Genomic DNA, 26177 nt, shown 5'->3' with positions numbered 1-26177 from the left:
AAAATGCCAAGACTCAAAACGCCAAAAAAGCAATCGAATAAAAGAATTTTCAGTTTTTTCAAGTTTCATTGGACGCCTTGAGCTTGCTTCAGCAGCTTTCGAAGTGCAGTGTGGCGAAACTAACGGGAACGCCTATATTCAAGGAGAAACGTGTTTTTTAACTTTATGAGTCCAAAAATGTAAAGTTTGTCACGTTCCTTCTTTTTTTTGAGTTTTGTAAAATGGCACTTAATTTGACGCTGGCCAGGCCAAATCGCATAGACATTATGCACATCTGATTTTTTCTTATACTTGTTTCTTGAGTTATGTTCATTAGTAATGTCCAATTAAACAAAAAATTGTATAACATGTTGCTTTTTTGTCATTTTGCAGGATTTTTGACTTTTTGGGGCCATAGCAGTTTTACAAATCTGTTGTATGGATTTGAAAGCTTTTAAAATTCATAGGTTGATTTTAACAGCAACTATTTGTCGTAAGACATTAATTGTAATAAATTTTAGATCAATTTTTCAATAATTATTGGTTAATTTTCCCAAAGATTGAAACTTCTATTGTTGTTTGTGCCTCTTTGTTTCTTGTGTCCAACGATATTTTTGCTAGTATTAAATTTATTTGTTTTGTAGATATTAGCTAGAAAAAATGTTTTTGAAGCCACAAACATCAAGATATTCGACCAAAAGTTAACATTTTCTGTCGACTTTTTTGTCCTTTTCAAGCTTCCTATGCTCAAGTTCTCAACTAACCTTTTTTATAGCTAGAGACAGCAAACATAGGCAAATTTTTATTTACGCTATTTTTTATGAAGACATTTACACCAAGCCGATCTAGCGTCTTTATCGCAAATTTCTAGATTTTTGCTATTATTCTAACATTACTTTTTCCCTGCCACTCCTTTTTCTTTACATTTATAACAAATATTTAAATCTGAAACGTTTTCTGTGATTTAACTCTTACATTTGGTTTTAAAAACTGGGAAATGAACAACTCTTTCCAAAATTACCAACAATTGTGAATGCTATTCCTTACAATTTCATCTGAACTTGATCTGTTTTCATGTTTCGTCCTGTTGTTTTTTTACACTCTAAAAATATAGAAAGTATTTTAACAGTAAATATAGCTGACAGATTGCCGGAATAGCTGCGAAAGAAAAGGCTTGGGTGCCGTATACTAGAGATAGAAACAGATACAGATCTTAATTGAAAAATCGACGCGCTCAAAAACCTATGTAAAAAACATTTTGCGATAAATTATTCAGGCTTGTAAATATTAATTCCGCAAAACCTTTTATTAGGGACCTTTACTGCACATATGAGTTCCAATGACCTTAAACTAATTCAAGATTAACTTAAGTTTTAAAACGCAATATTCGTTTCATGTGTGAGGTAAGTCACGTATAATCAAAATCTAATCACGCAAATCACCTTAAAGCCTTTGCTAGAGAACGAATGAGAAATGACGTGACGCGCGCAAACGCCGTTGGTGAGAAAAAGAAGTCATTCAGACAATTTGACTTTCAGTTTTGCTGTGTGAACAAATGTAAAACGAAAAAGAGCGTCAGAGGACGAAACAAAAAACATAGCCGGAAGAACTCCGAAACGACTCGAAGAGTCGCCTCAACAAAAACTTTTTAAATTAACTGGTACTTACTAAAAATACTACTAAAACGAAAAAATGGGTCAAAATTTGAAGAATAGCCCATAAAAGCAACCGAACTTGAAAAGAAAAAAAAATCCATTACTAGTGTCCTTAATACAAGCAAAAATTATATCGAAAATTCTTTTAAGGATTTGTAAAACATCAAACCGCTCAATCGGCAAAGTGCAAGCTATGTTAAGCTGCCAGAATTTTCTGTTTTCGAAAACTAAAAAGTGCAAGATGAAATGGTTGCAAAATCTAACATAACCGACTAACGTCGGGTTAATTGCTCTCAAACGATCGGCGAGCGCTTGGCTTCGTCAGCAGCTAGCCACGGTTTAGTGAGGCTAGCTTTAGATTAATTGAAAGGGCGTAAGGTGCGCGCAGCGGTGGCTCACCGACGCGGGGGTGCAAAAGTGGATTGGGGAGACTGATGTGGGGGCGGTGGTTGGGTGGCTGGGGGTGGATCAATTTCTAAAATCGCATTTCACACCATAAGTCCCAAAAACAGTTTCTGTGAATCGCATACTTAGAGACTAGTGGTCTTAACAGCTCTAAGAGAACTTAATGCAAATTGGGCGCTACCTCTTTATCCCGATTTTGAACACAGAAGTCAAATGGGTCAGACGCAAAAATTGTCCAAGAGAAAAACTGCAGCAGAGATAAACAGGATTATTATATTTGCTACATACTGCTTTCAAGAGCGATTAAAAATGAATAATTAAAAACTGCCTGTTAAGCCATTTATGATAGAAAACATTTCAACTATAACTCATTGTTAATGAGGATCAGATGATGACATTACGCCACATAACAGCAACTGAAGTGCAGCATCAACAAAAAGAGAGAGAGAGATAGTGTGTGAGAGAGATAAAACGGGAACGAGAAAGAGAAGGAAAGAAACCCTATTCGACAGGGAGATAAAGAGATACAGGAATAAATTCCATTATGGGATTCAACTCTGCAACTTCAAGTTCTCTAGCCTTGTTAGTAAATAAATCACAAAGAAAAACTGAAAAAGGCAAAGTTAAAAAAAGGTTTGAACTTTGCACAAAAAAAAGTTCAAAACCATTTTTTGTCTCGGAAGTTCTGTCAAGTAAACCATCTCCAAGACTTTAAAAGTTTCGTTGGCCAGCAAGGGTGGTTAAACTCAGAAACGGACAAAAAATTGAAAAATCTTGAAAATAGCAAATTTTAACAAAATCAAGCTAAAATTCAAGAGATTAATATCTTAAGAACCATTTCATTGTCTCAAAAACTATCATTTCCAGTATTCATGTTTCAAGCCTGAAATAGTTTTGCTGGCTCATAATGATCGATGCACTTGGAACATAAAAACTTTCAGCAAATTTGAAAAAAATTTGTATTTTATCCAAAAATTAATAAAACTGGTGTCATTAAAATGATCACCATTACAATAACTCCAGAAACTGCGCAGCAGCCTAATATTAAACCTTGGGGAGGTCTCAGGACCTCTGATATCGGAAAAAATTCAAAAACAAGAAAAAATTGCAACTATTTTTAAAAATTGCTTAAATTCATGAAATTAAAATCTTGAAAAACATTCCATTTAATCTATAAACTAGGCAGTAACATGCAATTAAACGCTAGAGGTTGTTCCGTGGCCCATGGAGCTATAGACACCTTAAGATAAAAAAGATTAGGAGCGCAATAATTTGAAAAATTGCAAGTTTTAAAAAATTGCTAATACGTGTAATATTAAAAAGTTGAAAATTAATCCATGACCAACAACAGTTTTTCAGTAACGTTTTATCAAACCTTGACGGAAATTTTCCGACCCTTGAGGCTCGAAATACCTGAATAATACCAATAAATGGCGAAAAATTGAAAAGCAAAAGTTGTCAAAAAAAAGCTAAAATTCGTGATGTTAAAAATTTTGCAATACATTCCATTTAATCTAGAAACTATGCAGTACCCTATTTTCAAGCCCTAGAGGAGGCTCTTGAGGCTTAAAAAACCTAAAAGACAAAAATTTCAAAAAAGCGAGTTTTATCCAAAAATTTCTAAAATTTTTGACATTTAGTTGAAAAACTATTCTATTATAACTTTAGCAAACCCCTTAAGAGGTTTTCTGGCCCCTGGGTCTGGAAAGACAAAAGGGAAAATTAATGTCAAAAAAATTGCAAGTTTTGTCAAAAAAAAATTTGTGATGTTTATTTAAATGTTGAAACCAATCCATTACCTCTAGAAACTATGCAGTAACCTATTATAAAAACCTACAGCAGATTCCTTGACAAAACCTAAAAGACAAAAATTTTTAAAAAAGCGAGTTTTATCCAAAAAATTGCTAAAATTTGTCACATTAAGTAGTTGAAAAACTATTCCATGTTCAATAACTTATTAGCAAACCCCTTCGAGGTTTTCTGGCCCCTGGGTCTGGAAAGACATAAGGGAAAAATAATGTTAAAAACGTTGCACGTTTTGACAAAAAACGTTAATGTTGCACGTTTTTACAAAAAAATTCGTGATGTTTATTTAAATGTTGAAACCAATACATTACCTCTAGAAACTACGGAGTAACCTATTATAAAAACCTACACGAGATCCTTTGACACCTAGGGCTGATAAAAATCAAAAAATGTCAAAAATTGTTAAAAAGCTTAAAAATTGGGCAAAATAGTATAAAGACGGGGTGGGGGATTGCACCGAGGACTGAGGCCTGATGGGGGAGGGGGGTGGGCCAACAGTGGAGTGAGGGTAACAGCGCGCTGGGGAGGGCGTGCGGCAAGTTTGGGGGTGTCAACAGTGAAGGGTCTTCAACCTCTAAGAATCACCCTTCACACCAAAAGTATAGTCCTCTGAAACAGTTTGAGGAAAAACAAAGCTGAAAGGCTCTAAGAGCACTTAATGCCCGCTGGGCGCTACCTGTTTATCCCGTTTTTGAGGACGAAAAATCGAAAGCGTCAGACGAAAAATCAATCAAGCGAAAAATTGCATAAAAAAGACCAACAGGACTAATATAATTGCTACAAACTTCGTTTGAGAGCAATTAAAAAGATAAAACTAATTCGCAAATTTTGAAAAATAAAATGAAATAGGGCATTCTAATTAAATATCAAATTGACAACTATTAAGCAAAAAACATATGACTATTCTTTTTTAAGCTATCGAGGCTCAAAAAATTTGCATACGCATCTTGCTCTCCGAGTAAGAAACGAGAACATTTCAAGCTCGAAACAAACAATTTGAAAAACGGGTAAAGAGGTCAAAAAACTTTTATCTAATTTAAAATAACCAAAAACTACTTAAATAAATAAAAATAACTAAACAAAAATCCTTGAGGGTGCAGACGAGGAGTTTTTTTAAAAGTGTTAATAGTAAAACTACAAATTACAAAAAAAAACAAATTGGGACAAAAACCGCCAAAACCAGATCAGTTTGTGTACACTTTCATAAAAACAAGAAAATCGCACGTCAAAAAGAGGCATTCAATCGATAAATTATCAAAAGGACGTTGCCTTATTTACTGAGCGTGTAGAAAAAGTCCGCTCAAATCTCCCAAAATGAAGAAATAGATGGAAAAAAGCCACAAAATTGACTAAAAACTGAGAAATAGGTGCCAATTTTGCGCTTGAAACGCATTATTGGGCGCGCGAAAACAATGTGATATCATTTCAGAGAGTTACATATTCATGCAGCATCGAAGAAAAATTATTTCTACAAAAAAACCAATTTACACCCAAAAAATGGGCCAAATAGACGAAAACACGGCTAACAATTGTCATCTATACTCGCTACTCCCTCAAAAACACATGATCAAATAACTTATCTCGCTCAGAAAAAATTAAATCACACTTACTCACTTTCGCATTTAGGTCAAACCGCCGTTTGAACTAATAGTACTTCAAGTAAAAACATAGCCTGCAGATTGCCGGTAAATAGCCACGATAGACGCATGTGGCCTACCATAAATTGAAACAAATAAAGAACAAAGATTGACAGATCGACCACCAGCTTTTTAAAAGACGACTAGACTTTTTGGGTTAGATTCGAATTGTCATTACTATGAGACACATTTGCTTTACAAAGAAAAAGCCCTAATGGAGCTTTTTCAAAATTAATGTTCAATATTAATACTAGACTCTATTACTCAGGAATAAGGGCATATAAGTTTGGCACTAATTAGATGCACGTTATTGACCTTCTATTAGTAAATGTTCATAAAATTTGTAGTTCCATAAGTGAGTTCAGAAGTCATTTTTTTGAGTGAGGTAAGTCACGCAATTGACCTAACAGCATAAACGACGTCACGAAGACCAATTTTAACTGCAAAGCAGTAAAAGTCACGGAAGTCATTGAAAAAGTCAATTCCAAGAAGTCAGGTTATGACGAAATTAAAATCTGTTAGACGAAGTAAAAAATTAGGAGCGCTATAATAGCCGCCTGGAATTGTTGACGCGGCTATTAAAAACCTTTAAGAAAAGCAATACTCCTCTTCTAGTCGTAAAAAAACCAAGAGCACCGCAATATAGCTCCGCTCAGCTTACAGCTTAAAAAACATAACCGACTAGACGTCGGAGCAATTGCTCTCGAACGACTAGTGGGAGCTCTAATCAATTGCAGCCTGCTTCAGTCGGGGGCGGGAGGAGGAGCCTAAACGGGACTAAGACGTTCAATAGTGGGCTTCAAATAACCACATTAGAGGTTAACATATACCACTATTAAGATTCAAAGTGAAAATGGCACCAGTTTCGTCGCACGTTTCAGTTGACTTTTAGTATTAAATTGCCGCCAAATGAGTTCAGATGCTTGAAATTGTGATTGAGAGAAAACTTTAGATCATGCGAAACTAAAAAAAAAGTCAAGGGCGTAAAAGTCACTCGAAAGTCAAAATTTTCGAGCAAAATTTTGCATAAAAAAAGACACACGTTTACAATAATTGCTCTGAACTTCGTTCAAGAGCAATTAAAAATAGCAAAACGCAATTGGGTTAAGGCGTAACATTTTTTAACTGTATTTGAAGTAAAACGAGAAATTTTATCCACAGAACTTTTTTTGGTTGTGATGTCAGTAACAGTGATGAATAACAGCTTTTCTCAGCTCACGAAAGAGGTTTGATAGACGTTTTTAATAGTTTTATTCGATATCGGCAAAACTTGCTTTGATTACTGTTTATAGTTCTTTTTCTCGAACTCTCACTTAGTCTCATAATTGGTTTCCGAGTCAATCAAGAATTAAACATAAAAACATAGCTGGCAGATTGCCAGAAAATAGCCGCAATTGATTCGTAGATCGGCAGTTTAAAAAAAAACAGTAAAAAAGACAGACCAAAAAAATTCGTCTTTTCATTGAAGGCTGATCTGTTATATTTTGATTAAAAATATGTAAAAGTTATTGCTGCCTCTATTAGCTGATCTGAAATAACCTTCATTTAGAGTGACACACACTCATTTGACCTATCTCTTTGAATTAAAGTAAATAAAAGTCAATTTCAAATTGAGGAAGTCATTTTTGAGAGCGAGGTAAGTCAAGTGTGACCAAAAATTTAATCACGCGCATGAACAAAAAAACTCGCTCCACTAAGAGCGAAAAATGACGTCACACATGCAATTCAGTTGAAATTGCATGAACGAATGAACAAAAAGTGGCTGTGACGTCATATGGTCGTAACAAAAATCATGACGACGAAATAAAAACATAGCCGGAAGAATTCCGGAAGCGACTCGAAGCACCAAAACTTCACAAAAAGCTGAATCCATTACCTTTTGTATTAAACCATTAACTCATTACCTCCGCCGGTCTGATCTAAAAAACGGTGAAATTTAAACCACTGTCACCAAGAGAAAGAAAATGCAGCAAAAATTTTACTATTGAAAACGTTTGGTTAAGTTAAAAAAGTCTGAAATTTTTAGGATGGTCAAAAAACTGATAGCCTGACAAAGCTGACATGGCCATCAATTGCCCTCAGATAATTAATGATTCTAATCTCGATCTTAATCTCTAAGATCGCGAAAGCAAACGGCAGATAAAAAAAGACAGGAAAGTCAAAATTATTCAAAAAAGAGTGCTCAAAGTTAAGAATCAGAGAAACACTACAAATAGATTTCTAATCACGGCAATTAAGACAAAAATAATACACGATTGTTCCTTGTTGTACATAAGCTAGACAACATGATTTCATACTAATTTAAAAATTAAATTAATCATAGAAAAACAAAAGCAACAGAATAATATTCAAAAGCAAACAATCGTCTAAAAACAATACCGAGCCCGGAAGAAAATTGCAATGAAAAGTAATAAGTCGAAATGTTGGAAAATAGTTTCTAGCAAACTCCCAGTACTGCCTTATTTTGAATTAAATCAATTGCAAACCGAAGAAACCAAGATCTAAGAAAAAGCTGAATTCATTCAATTTTTTAACAACTGAAAAAATCCATATAACGAATACAAAAGTAGGTGCTAGAACAGAACTAGAATGATACCGGCGAAAATGTAAGAATATGGACACAATGTTAGGAACACCGTAACAAAGACTAATTCTTGATTTTTTAAAGTTAAAAAGTAAATTTAAAAAAAAAAACAAGAAAAACGAGTACATTTCATTGATCAGCATTCGAGACATAGAAAAGACAACGAGTCATTCGAGACAAAAATCCAACTTGCTGAACAGAATAAAACAAGAAAAAGCAGAATTCAGACATACGAAACAATGAAACATTTTGCAAAAAAGTGGTCAAAAAAAATTTAAGACTGCATTTATGAAAAAAATTTATCTGTTTTTCAAAAACTTAACACCAAAAATTTATTGAATTTTTATTGAAACGAAATTAAAGTCCCTCATGTTCCCCAAAATACTATTTCTAGTAATTAAAAGCAAAATACAAACAAAAAACTGAAAAAAAAATTGGCAAAAAACTACGAAAATCGGATTAGCAAATGTACAATTTTATGAAACAAAATTACATCGAGGTACAAAGAGGCATTGAATATATGAATTATCAAAGGGAAGTTGCCATATTAACTGATTTTTGACAAAAAACAGCTAAAAGATCCAAAAATGAAGAAATTAATAGAAAAAAAGCCAAAAATTAACTAAAAAATCAAGAAATATGTGCCAATTTCGCATTTGAAACGCAATTTCATGCTATGCAAAATACTGTGCTATCAATTTCCGGGGTTTACATTTCAACATAGCATCGATTAAAAATTATTTCTACAAAAAACCAATTTACAAGCAAAAAAACTAGGCCACTTAGACGAAAAAACGGCTAAAAACGGTTATCTATATGTGCCATTCAGTCAAAAATTACTTTTCGATGTCAAAAAGTCATTCACTAAACGCAGCGCATGATCAAAAAACTTCTCTCGCTCAAAAAAAATAGTTCACACTGCAATTTTACTCGCTTTCGCTTTTAGGTCAAAACATCGTCTGAACGAATAGTAATTCCGGTAAAAAAAAAACCTTAAGAAAACCAATACTCCTCTTCGAGTCGTAAAAAAACCAAGAGAAGGCCAATAATAGCCCCAGCTATCGCTGTGCGGCTATTAATAAAGATTTGTGCCCAAATATACTCTAATTTATAAACCTACGTCAATGATTAGAAATCGAATCTGAATTTACAAGCGGCCGCGCAAGTTTGATAAGAAATGAAGTTGTTACTTTAACGACAATAATGATGGAAATTTAGTTTGAAAAGGGGATAGAAATGATTTCTGGCTGGTAAAATTAACTGAAACGTGATGAAATTGTTTTTTTTCGAATTGCACTAATGTTATAATCGTTTGTACTAATACTTTTGTTTGTACTACTAGCTTTCAGCTTAGTGCAAAACAAATTGGATTTCAGTTATTTTAACCCTCTTTGTATGCACGGCTGTCCTTTTTTAAGAATCTGCCAAAATGTAGACAAAAATTTGACTTCTTTGTTTTGAATGTAGTCAATATCTGCTTTTTTTGATAGACAATTAGGCAAAAAATGTGGATATGCGGGGTCGGACCATTTTATGCCAATGCACATTAGCGAGCCTCCTTGCTTCTATCCTCCTACGTTTTGAGGGCGTTAACTTTTTCTGCCCACTTTCTCTCCGCCAAAAACCTCTAATAGATTTAAACAGGAAACAAATGAGAAAATTTTACAACTTGAAGCAAGACTAAAATCAACTTTTTAAAGTAGCTGACAAACCGTACCTGTTGCATGAATGCATTTTTGAGACTGTTGGTACATGCAATGAGTAGTGGCTCCTTGCATGTGATTAGTGTCATGGTGGCAGTCAAGTGTCGGGTGATGTTGAGAGCACTCTGTCTCATCCTCATCTCCTCAGGATCCATCGCGAAGTCTTTCTTTATCATCTGTTCACATGTGATCACGGAAATGCGAACACTTCGCTCTAAAACCACAGCCTTATCAATATAGCAACCTTGAAAATATTCCACTTCTACCCAAGTTCAGCACAATTCTCTATGTAGAACTCAAGATTAGCTCCAAAATTCAGCAAACTAATTAACCACTCAATATTAAAGATTCAGTTAAAAAAGTTCGTGGCCCTGGAGTTTGAAAGTAACGGTATTAGCCAGTTCTACTTTTTACTTCTTCAGCTGTTCGCAGGGCAAAACGTGAAATTTTGCAATATTATAATTCTGACTATTTTTGAACTTCCCAAGGTTAAGATTGGCAACCATCATTAGTCACACCTTATGAGCAATCAGACAAATCTCTGACGCAACCAGATCAGAAACATGAAATGAACTTTAAAATTTTTGAATCACAAGTAACTAAGATTCTTCATTAGAATTTAAAATCGTTCAAATCGAAAATTTTATTGCACCGGCTTTCTTTGGCCAAAAAATTTTACCCACAACACCCACTCAAGTGGGCAATGCAACCCGGAATGTGTCCCATCTGAATCTCAATGTTTTCATAACTACATTATTTGCGACATTATTTTCATTATTAAAGCATTGAGAAATGCTTTTTTTTATTTCTTTCATCTTACCAATGAGAGGCTGCAACAAATCCTGCACTGTCTTCTCAATATTCGGCTTAATAAGGAGACGCAAGTTGGGTTGTTGATGAAAGAGAGTATTGGAGTAGTTGTCTCTGACCTTGCCAGTGAGACCCACTCGTAGATCCAAGTGATTGATCTCTTGGTAGGCGAACAGGGGCTGCTTTGCAGCCGCATTTGCTCCGCTAGCAGCTTGTTGCTGTTGTTGATTCTGAGCAGCTTGTTGTTGCTGCGAGGCCTATAAAATCAAACAAGTCAGAAAATCAAAGTTAACAAATCAAAAAGCTCCAGTTTACTTAAATACGATATCGCATTAATGGGTTAGAAAAACTCAGTGAATCAAAACGCAGCCGATGTCAACCAACCGTGGGTCAACGTCTAAAATCACTGATGGAAAAGTTAACAAAATGTCTCCAAGTCATGTCATTAGAGCTTATTTTCTATAGATATTCATGTCATCAAAAGGCACACGACTACAATAATCACCAAGCTTTATTTGCCAGCAAATAATTAAACCCTCAGAAAAAAAAGTTCAGTTTAATTCAATAATGCGTAATTGTAAAAACCAACTTTGGCTCCCAGTAATCTTGACCTGTGAAATTAAGTACCATTGCAAATTTAGCTCAAAAAGAGGGAAACATGTTTATGCGGAACCCCTTCGAGATAATGATTGGTCACAGAAATATTAATACAAATTTTATCTCATTGTCGAAAAGCAATCAATTCAGACAACATCTGTGCTGTTTTAGGTGACAAACCTGTTGCTGGGCGGCAGCTGTTGCCCCCTGGCCATGTTGTTGTTGCTGCTGCTGTTGTTGTCTCTGTTGCTGTTGTTGCAACTGGAGAGCCATGGCTGCTCTGTTGGAACTCAACTGCTGCTGGATCTCAGCCACCGCCATCAACTGGGCTGCTGCTGCGTCCGATCCACCTTAAACGTGCAGATCAGTTATCGTTAGAGGTCAAATTGTAAATTATGGCCACAATTTGGAGCAACTTCAATGTTAACTTTGTGGAGATTTTTTGGAGAGACGCCCAAAAAACTATCAGAGCAAAATTATCAGTACTTGAGTCCAGCAAACAGACGTTATCAACGGTTTTCATAAACTATTATCAACAGCTCCTTACGAAATTCTTCAGATATCAGTTGGACTCTAACAAGTGACACTACATTCAGATTTCGTTCATCTTGATAGTTAGCTTCTATTAAGATCACACAAAATGTACTTTCTCGTCATATGTTCCCACAAAAATCGTTTTTAGTTTGGATGCTTAGAAAAATACAAACCTTGACCAGGGTGAGCTGGGTCTCCCGGGGCACCTGCAGCTCCTGGCCTGGCATTGACAGCCGCCTGTGCTTGTTGCAACTGGGTGGTCTGTGGAAGAGGGGCCAACTGTTGCACTATCTTGCAGAGGGTCTCTGGTTTGTGGAGGTAACAGGGACGCGTCTGCTGCACTTCCTACATACAAATAATAGAAATTCAACCTAAAATTTTTAATTAAAAATATCTCAAGACTCTTTCAGATGCCAGACAAAAAAAATAAGCGATATAAAAACCAAGATCACCCTTTTGGAGTAAGAACACAGCCTGAGAGCCATTTGCGTTAAGTAGAACACGGTCTGAAATTATTTATAACGCGATAGTCCAGCTAGTAGATTTTTACCCCTCATATGCTAATAGATTTGTCTGTTTACTAATGACTAGAAACAACACTGTTTTTCCAGCAGGCATATGCATAATATCTCTAATAGCAATTTTAATAGGATTTTCCATCCAAATCGTGTTGACCGTGGTAAGCTACAATCCGAGGATCACTTATTTTAAAACTCTAAGTCTATTAACCTGTATGTCAATAGTCAGCAGCTTGCCCAGCATCTCAACTTCGAACTTGAGGTTGAGTTTGAGGGAAGGATCCTTGTGTATCTCGCAAAGGATGCTCATAATTGACATGGTCCATGGATTGGGAGGCTTGAACACGTCACTTTTCGCCGCACTCTCCATCACCTGAAGCAATTTCAATAGTGATTATAACGAGAAAAGAAACATGAGACTGATAAGACTGTTTTAGAATATGGCATATTTTACTTAAGGTTACTCGTCAGCACATTCGACCGAGAGAGAAATGATCACAGAATATCCAACAACATAATTAACCTATAGAACGAAGTATAACCAACTATAGTCTGTATAAATTTTGATAAATTTGGCAATATCAAAACTAACCTTAGCAACGAACGGAATGACAATCGTGATCTCGTTGGCCTGTCTGTGGAATGCCTCCAACAGAAGACTCCTCAGATCCAGACTCTTCTGCAATATCGGCTGATCCTTAGCCAAAGTTATTATACCCAACCATTTGCCCAGGTTCTTGAGAAGCGCTCTGTCCGAGAAATTGTGGGCCACAACTCTTTCAGACGTTAGCAAGACTTTTATGTTGCGTATGGTTTCCTGTAGGACCATTTGAGTGAATGGCTTTTGGTCGAAGGTGTCGAGGAAGCACGAGTACAGTTGGTGGAAGTTGACCTCCATCGTGATTCGACTCACAACCAAGTACCTAAATGAAAAAAATGCGGCAATACAAACGTGAAACTTATCAATTACTGAAACATAACCGGCCGACGTGGGGTGATCTGCGCTTAAACATCAAGCAGCAATTACAACCTGCTTGAAGTTCAGGGGAATTATAAACAACTCCTCAGGGTTATTGATCAGGTTATGAGATTATGTATTACAGCCAATACATGAAAGAAATTGTAAAACTGAAACTCACGTCGGCGCACTTGATAATTTTTGAAGGATACTGATTCGCATAATTCACTGAGGCGTTAATAACGGAAAAATTCCAAACAGGGTCAAACGAAAAATACACGAAAACAGCATTCAATTTCTGACAACTTTGTTTGAGGACAACTAAGAAGAGCAGGTTAAAAAAGAATACAAAATGATGTCACCCAGTCACAACTATTTGTCACCGGGTTAGAATGAAGAATCTCAGTCATTCAGCAGAGGAACTCCAGCTTTCAAATGATTCGTTGCATAAGCAGATCGGTCTGAGGAAAAACTTGTCGACAAGTTTAGGCACGACAAATAAAACATAGCCGGTAGATTGCCGGAAAATAGCCGCCGTTGACGCGCTTGCTGCACAACGGTATTGAAACAGAAAAAGAAAGAAAAATTGACCAAATTTTTTTTCTATTTTTCAGTGTCAAAAAGTGTTCTAAATTCGACGTGCAGTTTCGGTTGGATTCTAAAACTATACTTAATTCAGATTCTAAACTGAAAACTAATAAGCTTATAACCAATGTCAGCTAGGAAACACTCTAATGAACTTTGGTAACCTAATCCTCAATGACTTGATGACCGGGCTTGATCGGTTTATCTCGTCTCTTTTGATTTTGCTCTTTTGACCGTGATTGTATTCACTATCTTGCGTAATTCATTGAGTGAATGGATTTAAAAACCATTCAGTTGAAACAATGAGTGAGTTAAGACAGAAGTCAAACGTGAAAGTCGTGACTTATGTAAAGCGAAAAACGTGATCAAAAGGTACAAGCGATTTAAAAAACATAGCAGGACAAGTCCTGACGTACAATTCAAAGAATTTGCATTGACTAGACAAAAAAACTAGACCTAGAATGGGCTACAATGGAATTGGAAAAACCATTTAAACAAACAGATAAAATAAAAAACCCAGAAAATCAATGTCAAAATGCCGCATGAGAACAAAAAACCACTAGCGAGAAGCGAATTTTTGTTCAAATACCGTTTTCTCACTCGGCTTTGAAATTGAAGCGAAAAAAAGTGACGCCGCAAAACCACTCGCTTTTTCGCTCCACTTCCTGTTTCGGCGTGACCAAAATCACTACTCCAATTTGACTTCAAAAATCATGAAAATGTGTGAACAGGTCTTAAAGACAGCGCCCCAATACAATTCAAATTCCTTGAATTGTAAAAAGGAAAGCACCTAAATAATAGCCTTTTGAGAGGCTGACGGAAGCTATTAAATACAAATGTCGGTAGAATTCCCCTCGAACGACTAGTGGGAACTCAAATCTATGGCAGCCTGCTTTTGATTTGACTTTTGAACTGAACTTCAGCCACCTGACACTTGTGCATGAAAGAAATTTAGATCAAGCAAATCCTAACAGTCAAGGGCGAAAAATTTACTCGAAAGTCAAAACGGTGAAGATGAATTTTGCACCCGAAAAAACAACGTTTACCGCGATTGCTTCAAATTTCGTTCGAGTGCAATTAAAAAGTAGTGGATAAAACAAGGGATTCAACCACCAGTAAAATTTATCCCTTTCTCCTAACGCTAATCGCGCATGTCGAATCGGGCCAAATTTTAGTGTTTGTTGAATCCCTTGTTTTATCCACTACTATATATTAGCTCTATATTCAATAAAAAAATCAATTAAAATCAAAAATAAAAACAAAAAATCAAAGCAAAATTTACATTTCACTCTTTAAGAGTGATTCACTCTTATTCGGAGTGATCCCCCAGTGGAAAAGATCGCTCTTTTTCGCTCTTAAAGAGTGCATCCCTCTTTTTTGATATTTTTTTATACTTTTTATTTCAAATTATCTATAATTTTCAATAAATTTATATTTTCTTTTATTTCTTCTATATTTATTCCATCATTAATAAGAAATGATACAAAATTATAGTATTTACATGAACAACTTTCCTCTGTTTGGTTAATAACTAAAGGACTTACAGCTCTAGGACTTTGCCAACTAGGATTAATTGTTTTATCCGCGAAGCGGTTACACCGATCAGTTATATTTCTACTAAATCCTCTAGTCAATTCTATATCTGGATGTTGTTTCTTTACATCAGCCCGTATCCCATCATATCTCACAACAGAAGTATAATATGGACAATTAACTTTAGCTGAAGTACAACTTCTACATGTATACTAACCCTCATCAAAATTATTTAGTGGTTTTATATAATTACACTTATTACAACATCTAGTTAATACTTCTGAGCTGGGGTTAAGGTTAGGGATAAGGTTAGGGTTGGGGTTAGGATCTGAGTTAGAGTTATAGTCATAGATAGAACCAGAACCAGAACTAGAGCTAGAACCGGGGTTAGAACCAGAACCAGAACTAGAACTAGGGTTAGAACTAGAGTTAGAATTAGGGTTAGAACTAGAACTAGGGTTAGAACTAGAATTAGAACTAGAACTAGATTCATTTTTTAAAGAACAACCCCATGGGGAAAAATCATTAGCACAAAGACCACTTAATATTATATTACCACACATACATTTATCAGTTTTATCTTTATGAAATGATTCATAATGATATTTTAAAACAGCAATGTTTCCACATTTATAGTTACACTCTAAACATTGTCAAAGCATTTTTAATAGATAAAATTATCAGTGAACGAGCTTTGCTCGTGGTTCTCCAACGAACTTTGTTCGTGGTTTACCAAACTGCTCAACGGAGTTGTTTTGCAAATTCGCAGATAATATTAGCTATGCTGTAGAATCGGTGTACAAACTTTGTGGATAATATTTAGCCATGATTTCAATTGAATCTTTAGTATTATCTTTAGATGTGATAAACTCTGCTAAATATTTATTTCCTAAAGTATTGAGTGTATTAGTTTTACATCTCTTCTTTAACAAAATTTATAATCTCTTCTCTAAATTCTTCATTATTTATATATAGTTTGTTTAAAAACCTTCCTCCCTTTCTATTAAAAATTCCCATCTCTTCATTGACGAAGTCATAGTTACACTGATCAGTATAACTGCTTCACTGATAGGTCTTCGACCATGTTTCACTATCAGTATAACTGCTTCCCTGATGTATATATTCCTCTTGGATCATGGAACCTGCTTCGCAGATCGAGGAATCGGACTTTGTCCGTGTTTCACCTTCCAAATCTTCTCCATATCCAACATTAACTAATGTATTTACTCTACTCAACATTGTGCTTGCTCCCATTGCTACAGTTCCAGCATTTCTTGGTATTGTATCAGGATAAATATAACTAATTATAATTAAACCTGAGCTTATAATTCCACCAATAGTTGATAAAATTTTCATACCCCTTCCCATAATCATTTCTTTAGTTAGAACATCATTCTGAATTTTAATATTATTTAAAGTAAGAAGTTTATTAAAATAAAACTGATAATTATCATGATTAATAACATTTCTATCTGTTGCATTAATCATTAGTGGTTTCATATATGCTATAAGTTTATTTATATCTTCTCTTTCTAAATCATCTTTTAAACTAAGAGCTTTTAAATCAAGGACACCAACTCTTGAATCATATATCATTGTTCTATTACTACTAATAATAATAAAAGTATTTTCCTTTTTATTATATTTAATTATACCATAACGAAGTTCATCTGACATTCCATCTGTACAATTATAATAGTTACTATTTAATTCACTAATTATTTTATTGAAGACATGTTCATTAAATAGGTCAGGTCCATTATAAGTTGTTAAATAAATAGTATCACAACTCATTCTTGCTGTATTAATTATTTGAGCTGGTTTATGACACATTACAATCATTTGAATATTATAATTTCTACCTTCAGTAAAATAATAACCTATATCCTTATTTAACCTATCACCTATATCATCAAGTATTATTACACAATTTTGAAATTTATGCATATTATTTTTTAAGATCATATTTACATCACATTTATTAAACCCAGTATAAAACTTATTAGACTCAGGATCTATCCAGTCTCTGTCATCTTTACACACTATAACTATGGACCTTTGGTCTTGATCTTGAACTTGATCGGTGTAACCGCTTTGCGGATCTTCAACTTGAACTTGATGTTGAACTTGATCTTGAACTTGATCATGGTCTAAGTATAACTTTAAGTATTGTCCAATAAAATATGTTTTACCCGTTCCAGTTCCATCATAAACAATAGTATGTAGTGGTGACTTTTCATATTCAAATCTAACTAGACTCCTATTCATAAATCCACCAAAGCTTTCTTCTTGTTTTGTATATTTACTTGGTCTTGAATCATATATTATAAAACAAATTCCAATTATAATAAAAATAAAAACTGCACTACCTGTTTCCTTTTTTATATAATAAATATAGATTTGATTTAGATTTAGACTTAGACTTATAATTAGACTTAGATTTAATAAATTTATTATATAAAAATGCTCATCCTAACTTTTGAGGAATTCAATAATAAATTTAATAATGATAATAATGCTATGAGTGATATCAGAATAAAAAAAGATATAGGTAAAGATATAAGTCTAACACCAATTGAGATTGTAATGAGAGATCAAACTCCAGATAGTATCAGGGATCCTAACTTCAACATTATTGTAAATCTCCATCCAACTGAAGGTACACATTGGGTTTTAGTTATAAGAAGAGAAGATACGCGAAGCGGTTGGGGAACCAAGACCGAAGGTCCTTCCACCGATGGTCCTGTGTATTACTTTGATAGTTTTGGTGTAGAAACCCCACCATTATTCCTAGAAGAATATGTTGATCTAGGCTCTAATGAGAGAATACAACAATATGATGAATCTTATTGTGGGGCTTATTGTTTATATATGATCTATCTTATTGATAGAGGATTTAGAATTAAAAGTGCTTTGAATATTCTAGTTAATCAATGTAAATATCCAGGAATATATAATGAGTGTTTTTGTTTAAGTTGTAGTAGAGGTGGTGATAAAGATAAGGATAATGTTAATGATAATGTTAATGATCTACGAAGTAGCTTTGCTAATAATGATAATGATAATGTTAATGATAATGATAATGATAATGTTAATGATAAGGATAATGTCATTGATAATGATAATGATAATTTTATATATCTATTTGATGAAAAATATCAAAGGAGTTTATTTAATAGGAATAGCAGTAGTAATAGCATTAGTAATAGTCCTACTAATAATATCCGTGAAGCAGTTTCACCGATATCTGTAAACATAAATGATGATCTAGATTTATGGTTAAATGATGATGATATAATTACTGAAGCCGCATTCCCAGATAACTTTAGATGTATAATATCTGGTCCTAGTGAATGTGGTAAGACATTCTTATTGAAAAAACTAATTCTAGCTAGTATATACTTTGATAAGCTATACATCATTGGACCTACTGGTGATCAGTACTATGGTATAGAAAGAATAAACCCAAAAGCAGATGTTGAATTTATTAAAGATATAAAAGATTTAGCATCTCCTGATAAACTACCCAAAGACTTAAAGAAACTAATGATATTTGATGATGTTAAAGCCAAAGAACCAGTTATTAATGAATACTTTTGTAGAGGTAGACATAATAACTGTAATATGATATATCTTAATCAAAACCTCTTCTCTCTGGATAGGCAGAGTGTTAGAGAGAACTGTAATCTATTTATTTTATTTGAACAGAGAGGTAAAGTCCTCATATCTATATATCAAGATTTCTTTAATAATGTTGAACTTCGTTATAATGATTTTGCTAATATATGTAATAAGGTATGGAAAGAGCCTTATAATTATATTGTCATTGATATAACTAAAAATAAAAATATTAATGGTAAACTAAGAATTAATTGGGATCGGAGAGTTTTGTAGTTTAGTTTAAGTTTAAGTATCAGGGAACCTGCTTCGCAGATAAGTGTAAGTCTAAGTACAAGTCTAAGTATAAGTATAGGTATAAGTATCGGGAACCTGCTTCGCAGATAAGTATAAGTATAAGAATCAGGGAACCTGCTTCACAGATAAGTCTAAGTGTAAGTATAAGTATAAGTCTAAATCAAATTTAAAGTAAAACCTAATACGTCACCATTAAAGTCTATAGGTCTTCCATGCTCATCTTCAATATGAAATTCTATATATTCTATTCTATCTTTAGTTACATTTTGATACAAGATATTAGTTGGTATAATATTTATCAAGTAACCTGGTGGTTCAGTTAGATTAAAAGTATATAGTATGTCTGTATCTTTACCATTATCTTTAGCTCCAGATATCACATTACAATGAATGTTAACAGTACTAAAACCCATAATATCAATAATTTTCCGAGATTTATATCTACCTTTTTCATAAATTATTTTTCTAAATCCTAGTAATGAGGCTAGTGAGTTTTCTATATCAAAGCTGAGTGCTCCTTGTTTTATTTCCATTAAACATTTCATCGTATTCTTATCAGGTTCTATTATAACATTACCATCAGTTTCTTCTTTTATTAATTCTGCTATGTCAGTTAACTCCTATGCTCCCGGTGTAATAGTTGAATATAGCAACGGGATTCCTTTATAATTACAATTAACTATAGATGTAATGTTTGGGCTTGAGGTAGAGATAGGGTTAAGGTTAGGGTCAGAGCTAAGAGCCCGAGGTAAAGCTTCATCATCTTCTACAACAGTACTAGCATATAAGAATTGATTATTTCTCCTATTCACATTAAACACCGAATTATAAACAGATAATCTAATTAAACTTAATTTTGTTGTATTAAGTATAGGTTCACTAAAGTTAAACTTTTCTGTTGGTTTTATCATTCTAAAGTTAAGTGTATGCTCTTCTTTAGTTTTAGTTAAAGCTTCGTGTATATTTTGTAGTTCATATAAAATCAAGTTGTCTGTCATTTTTTATCTAAAAATGGATTTTAATTTGGACAACTTATGGTTATAATAATGATATACATAAAAGTAAGATTATAAAATATAAACCTAATAATCTAGCAGCAATGAATACGGTTAATACTAACATTAATATCATACTCAATAGAGAAGAGAATCACTTAAATTTGCGTGATTCATATCTACAGATAGAGTTCGTTGTATCAGATGATGCTGGTGGTGTATTTGCTAATGATGCTAATATCAGATTAGTTAATTATGGTATGATGGCATTGTTTAGTTCAATTAAGCTTGAAACTAGTGGTGGTAGGACTATTGAATATATAGATCATTGTCATCCTAATCTATTGATGTATAAGTTATTAACTAGTACTGATGATGAAAATGAGAGTGGTTTTGTTAGAAATCAGGGCAATAGAGATAGTCAACTTAAAGGTGAACATATTGCTGCACAACGAGGTCAGTTCTCGACAAGGCTAACCTCTTCAATTCTTTCTTCAAATCAGTCTATTCCGAACTCTCGAACGGTTCTGTTGACTTCGTTCAAGAAACCACCTCGGATATTTTCCTGTCAGAAATTTGTTTCGACAGTCTTCAGCTATGCGAGTTTCTTAGAGATATTCCGACAGGTACTATTGCGGCTTGTGACGGTATTCCACCTTTTATTTACAGTTCTTGTTCCGAACTGCTTGCACCTTATGTTTATTCTCTCTTTCGCTTTATCTTACGAACAACTTGCTGGCCATTATTCTGGAAATGTGCTCATGTAACACCTATTCACAAGAAAGGATTAAAGTCTGACCTAGAAAATTATCGCCCTATATCTATTCTGCCACGACTTTCCCTTGTATTTGAGAGAATAATTTTTAATTATTTATATTCGAAGATTCGACACAAAATTAATTCTAATCAGCACGGTTTTCAATAGGGTCATTCAACAATTACACAACTTGTTCTCTTCATAGACGAGTTGTATGCCAATTTTGACAATAATTGGGAGCAAATTGTACTATACCTTGACTTCAGTAAAGCATTTGATACTGTCATTCATGCAACCCTTATTAGTAAACTGGCTTATTTTGGATTGGACCTCGAGTTTAGAAACTTAATTAGATCATATTTGGCGGATAGAACGCAACGAGTTTGTATCGATGGAAACCTTTCTGACATTGTATCTATAGGTAGTGGTGTTCCCCAAGGAAGTGTTTTGGGACCACTGTTGTTTTTGGTTTATATAGACGATATGCTGTCTCTTCCCAAAAAATTCCTATTGTTACTGCTTTGCGGATGATACCAAGTTGGTGTGCTCTTCAACAAATGTTTTTGGTGACAGTCAGGAGGACATCAATCGATTGTATAATTGGTCGAATTCTAACAGCTTGAAGTTCAATGCACCAAAATGTTCTTATATCCATATTTCAAAGAAAACTACTGGTGATTTGTTCTTAAACAACGAAAAACTGCAGAAAGTGGAATCAACGACCGATCTTGGCATTGAAGTTACTAGCTGTCTAAGATGGGACTTTCACATTCGATCAAAGCTAAACAAAGCAAAACAGAACTTCAATTACCTCAGACAAAATGTCCCATACAGTTTGCCGAACAAAGTTAAATTCAACCTGTATTCGGCTTGTGTTTTGTCTGTGTTACTGTATGGTTCTCCTGCCTGGCATGCCGGTCTAACTCATTTGCGATTACTCGAGAAGTTTAACGAAAAATGTTTGTGTTGGTGTTTTGGTAAAAAGAGCTATAGTGAGTTATTGTTGGCTGCTGATACGATTCCCATTGCATACCAGCTTCTAAACATTGATCTGAAACTTTTTGCTACCATCGCTACAGGAAAGAGTTGTATTACGTTCGAAAATTTTTGCATTCTTAAGAAGAAGAACAGATCTTTACGCAGCGAGAACAAACAGTACCTGGTTTCTAAATACCCACGCAAATCGGTCACTGAAACATCATTTTTTAACAGAGTAACTCTTTTGGTCAACGATTTTAATGATTCTAGTGATATAAACATTTTATTTCCACCTGCAAATATTAAATCGCTCTTAAAGGGTTTCTTCGTCAGTCTACGTGATTTAAAATACGATATATCAAGAACCTGTACATGGTCAATCAAATGTCGCTGTGCCGTTTGCAGATGTTGAATGTATTTTAGAATATTTCCTTTAATTCATATATTTTCTTTTACTGCTACCTTCTGTAAAGATCTTTTCTAGTACTGTCAAAAATCCTTCAATGGTAAATTTAAGTCTTTTACTACTACTACTACTACTACTAAGTATATGATGATTAAGATGAGTGATCTATTTGGTTTCGTAAATGATTAAGAAAAGATTATATATGGTTTAGGATTTAAACTATTATTAAAAAGAAATAATAATGATAGAGCTCTATATAGAGTTAATGTTAATCCTGGTGCAGTTGCTAATGATGGTAATATAGAAATTAGAGATATATCATGGCGTGTACCTAGTATTGATCCTAGTAATGATAATAGAATTATTGTGCAAAAGGGTTTAAGTATAAAGAATAATGTAGACTTTAGTTATTATGAAAGAAAGACATTTTATAAGAATGTACCCAATGCTACTAACTTCTTGTCTGATCTAGGTATGGAAAGTGGTATGGAAAGACCGCAATATATAATAGTTGGTTTTGAAAATAATAATGTTAATGAAGAAACTCATGATGCAAGTACATTTGATGTAATGAATGTTACTGAATGTTATTGTAAGATTGGTAGTGAGTTTTATCCTGAGGATAGAATGAATATTAATTATGGAACCAATAATTATAATGAGGCTTTTAAAGAGATTGTTAGCTTTAATAAAAATTATAATGGGCTACCACATAATATAAAACCATATATAAATCATAGAACATTCAAAAGTAGTTATAGAATATATGTATTCGATACTAGATATCAAAGGGATCATATAGGTCCACAACCAATACAACTTAATTTTAAATTTAGTGCTGCAGTTGCAGATGTTATATGTCACGCATTAGTATTAACTAGAAATGTTATTAGTGTGAATAGTGATGGTAATAAAATGGTTGATATTATATCATAGATATAATTTAAGTCATAGATATAATTATAGTTTTAGATATAACTCTAGCGATAATTATAATTTTAGATATAACTAGCGATAAATATAATTATAGTATAATATAGTTATTGTTATAATTATATACTTATACTTATACATAACCATATACTTATACTTATACTTATAGCTAGTCAGCACTAATTGTTACTCTTGTTAATACCTAACTATTTCTTATTAGTATTAACAAAACCTTTAGCATAAAAAACGTCTAATTTCTTTTTATTCTCTAGAGCCAAGCCTCTAGCTTCAAGCTGAACCTTGGGCTTGGGCTTAACCTTAGGCTTAGGCTCAGTCTTCGAGCTTCGCTCGCGGGTGGAACCTGTAGGCTTAGGATTAATAACAACAAAAGGATTATACTTTTTAACTTCCATTATTTTTTATATATAGAAATGAGTCTTTTAAATAAGTTCAAAACTAATTCATATTGTGTTGGAGGTAGACATTATAGTGGTACTAATAACATAAGAGGTTTTATTACTTCAAAAGGTACTAAAATGTTAAAGGGTAATTGTGTTAAGTGTAAGAGAAATAAGTCAATGACTGTTAGTGATGCAACAATAGAAGCAGAGGGATTGAAAGATTTCTTTAAAAGTGTTGGTAGGGCTACAGTTAACTTTGGAAAGAAAGTAGCTAATATTCCAGTAAGAGCATTAGAAATAGCAAGTAAAATAGGAAGTGCAGCTGCATCTAGAAACCCTAGAGCTGCTTTATCAGCCACACCTGATTTAATTAAATTTGCAACTACTGGTGAAGGTATAAAAGTAGTACAAAAAGGAAGAGGGTTATACTTAGGTACAAAGAAAAGATAATTATTTGATTAGAATTATGATTATATTATGTTTATGATTATGATTATATTATGATGATATTATGTATATGATTATGATTATAACTAAGATTATGACTATATATTTATCGATAAATATTAATACTAATATTATTATTACTAAAAACATTGTTATTACTAAGCACTAATATCTTTAATCTAAAAAAATACTCAGCTTGTTTTTCTTATTCTTCTTATAATCCTCATATAACTTAACAAATTCATTATACTCATCATTATCTATTTTATTATCATTCATTGATTTAGTATATAGTTTAATAAACTTATCACTTAACTGTTTACTTAAAATATACAATTGTGAATACTTTAAAATTTTATTTCTAATTTTAGTATTAATTGTTTTTGATAATGAACCACAAACAGTTGCTGTAGCAAAAGCTGTTGGTATAGAATAAGCTAATCCTATACCTGTTATTGAAACTGATGTTGTTGTTGCAGTTGTTGCTATTGATGATAATACTATTTCTGTTATCTCAGCTATGTTAATATAATTCTTATATCTACTTAACTTCTTATTATAGTTATTAGTTTCAGTTTCATAATAATTTCTAATATCTTTTATAATGTTAAAATTGTTGTTAAATTTATTATTAGCTTGAATCTTTTCATTTATCAATCTTTCTGATACTGATGACAAATCTGGATATAGTAATCTCTCACTCGGTGCCGTTGGATTGGTCATTGCTTTGCTTATTTTCATTAGCAAAAATTCTTTCTATTTCTTTCATTATATCTAGATTAAAACTATAATGCATCTCAAGTCTATCTTTCTCTTAATTATCAATTAACTTACTTTGTAAAAAAAATAGCAATTATATATTGTACTATAACACCTCTAAGAGATTTATTGTATTCTTTCATTTCTCTCAGACCGTTAGTAAACATTTCATCTAGTTGTATGTTAGTGACATTCTGATTAAACTTATTATTATCAAATTCTTGCTTTAATTGATTAAATTTAGAGATAGTATCAGCAGCAACTTTAATACAAAACTTAACAGTATTTCTGACTTCATTTGTTGATTCAATAAACTCATTAATTAGTTCTTCATTAGCTTGTGCTTCATTTAGTTGTAATGTTTTAGTTGTAACTTTATCAAAGTCACCCTTTCTTAGTTCAGTTATGTTTCTACTTAAAATGTCTATTTTATTAGAAGAGGATAATAAGTTATTGTCACAATACTCTTTATTAACAACATCTTTTTCATCTATCGGAGGATGTACATTTGTAATTTTATAGGTATCCTTCACATCAATATTATAATGATCTTCTAGGAATAACCCCCGAGCCTTACTTAGTGTTAAGTTGTTTGTTGATGTTGATTTATGTTTAGCCTGATTGAATCTATTTCTTGTCATCTTTGTATTTGTTTACATATAATTAGAATAATAATTAGTCTTGTAATTAGACTTATAATTAGTCTGACAATTAGACTTAGAATTATAAATAGACTTAGGACCGCGGGTCTATCTGCGAAGCAGGTTCCCTGATCTACTTCGTAGCTGACCGGAGGTCTATATTTAATGATTCCAAAACCTTATTATTAGATTCAAAGTCAAACTCGGATATCAATAGTTCCTGTTCATAATATTTGCCTTCTATTATCTCTCCATTAATATCTTCTATTTTATATGTTGGTGGATGTGTTTTTAGAACTTCATTCACTTTAAACAATTCTCTATTCCAATTAGAAGTGTAACCTTTAGAGAAGATATTACGTTTATCTGCATTTCTAACATAATCACCAACTTTAAGTTTAGATTTAATATTCTTAAAACTAAAAGTGTATTTAACTTTATCAGGATTATTAGAAGCATCAACTGGTGTAATATTAATTGTTGAGTGAATGTTATTGTTATATGTTACAACAGCATCATTTAATATAATTACCCAATTACCATCACCATTAATGAACATAGGTTTATTTATTATGTGTAATAATGTTCTATTATATCTCTCTATGAATACAGCCTTTAAATCACTATAAGTAGAATATAGC

The 26177-nt window shown here is 33.2% G+C and overlaps 1 protein-coding gene across 2 annotated transcripts in view; it reads right to left on the bottom strand.

The window, feature by feature from the left end:
• LOC142353457 (CCR4-NOT transcription complex subunit 1-like) overlaps positions 1-26177 on the bottom strand; it is a 279900-nt gene that overhangs the window by 43974 nt on the left and 209749 nt on the right. For both annotated transcript variants that reach the window (XM_075405706.1, XM_075405707.1), the window contains 6 exons: positions 12821-13151; positions 12440-12601; positions 11884-12055; positions 11357-11526; positions 10590-10836; positions 9784-9983 (listed from right to left, as the gene is read on the bottom strand). In XM_075405706.1, the coding sequence (XP_075261821.1) occupies positions 9784-9983; positions 10590-10836; positions 11357-11526; positions 11884-12055; positions 12440-12601; positions 12821-13151 (1282 nt within the window). The remainder of the gene's footprint in view (positions 1-9783; positions 9984-10589; positions 10837-11356; positions 11527-11883; positions 12056-12439; positions 12602-12820; positions 13152-26177) is intronic.

Source organism: Convolutriloba macropyga, chromosome 14, assembly GCF_964194025.1.
Source record: "Convolutriloba macropyga chromosome 14, txConMacr16.3, whole genome shotgun sequence".
Classification (NCBI taxonomy): domain Eukaryota; kingdom Metazoa; phylum Xenacoelomorpha; order Acoela; family Convolutidae; genus Convolutriloba; species Convolutriloba macropyga.
Note: the sequence above shows the minus strand (reverse complement) of the source record. Positions and strands in the feature narration are given on the sequence as shown.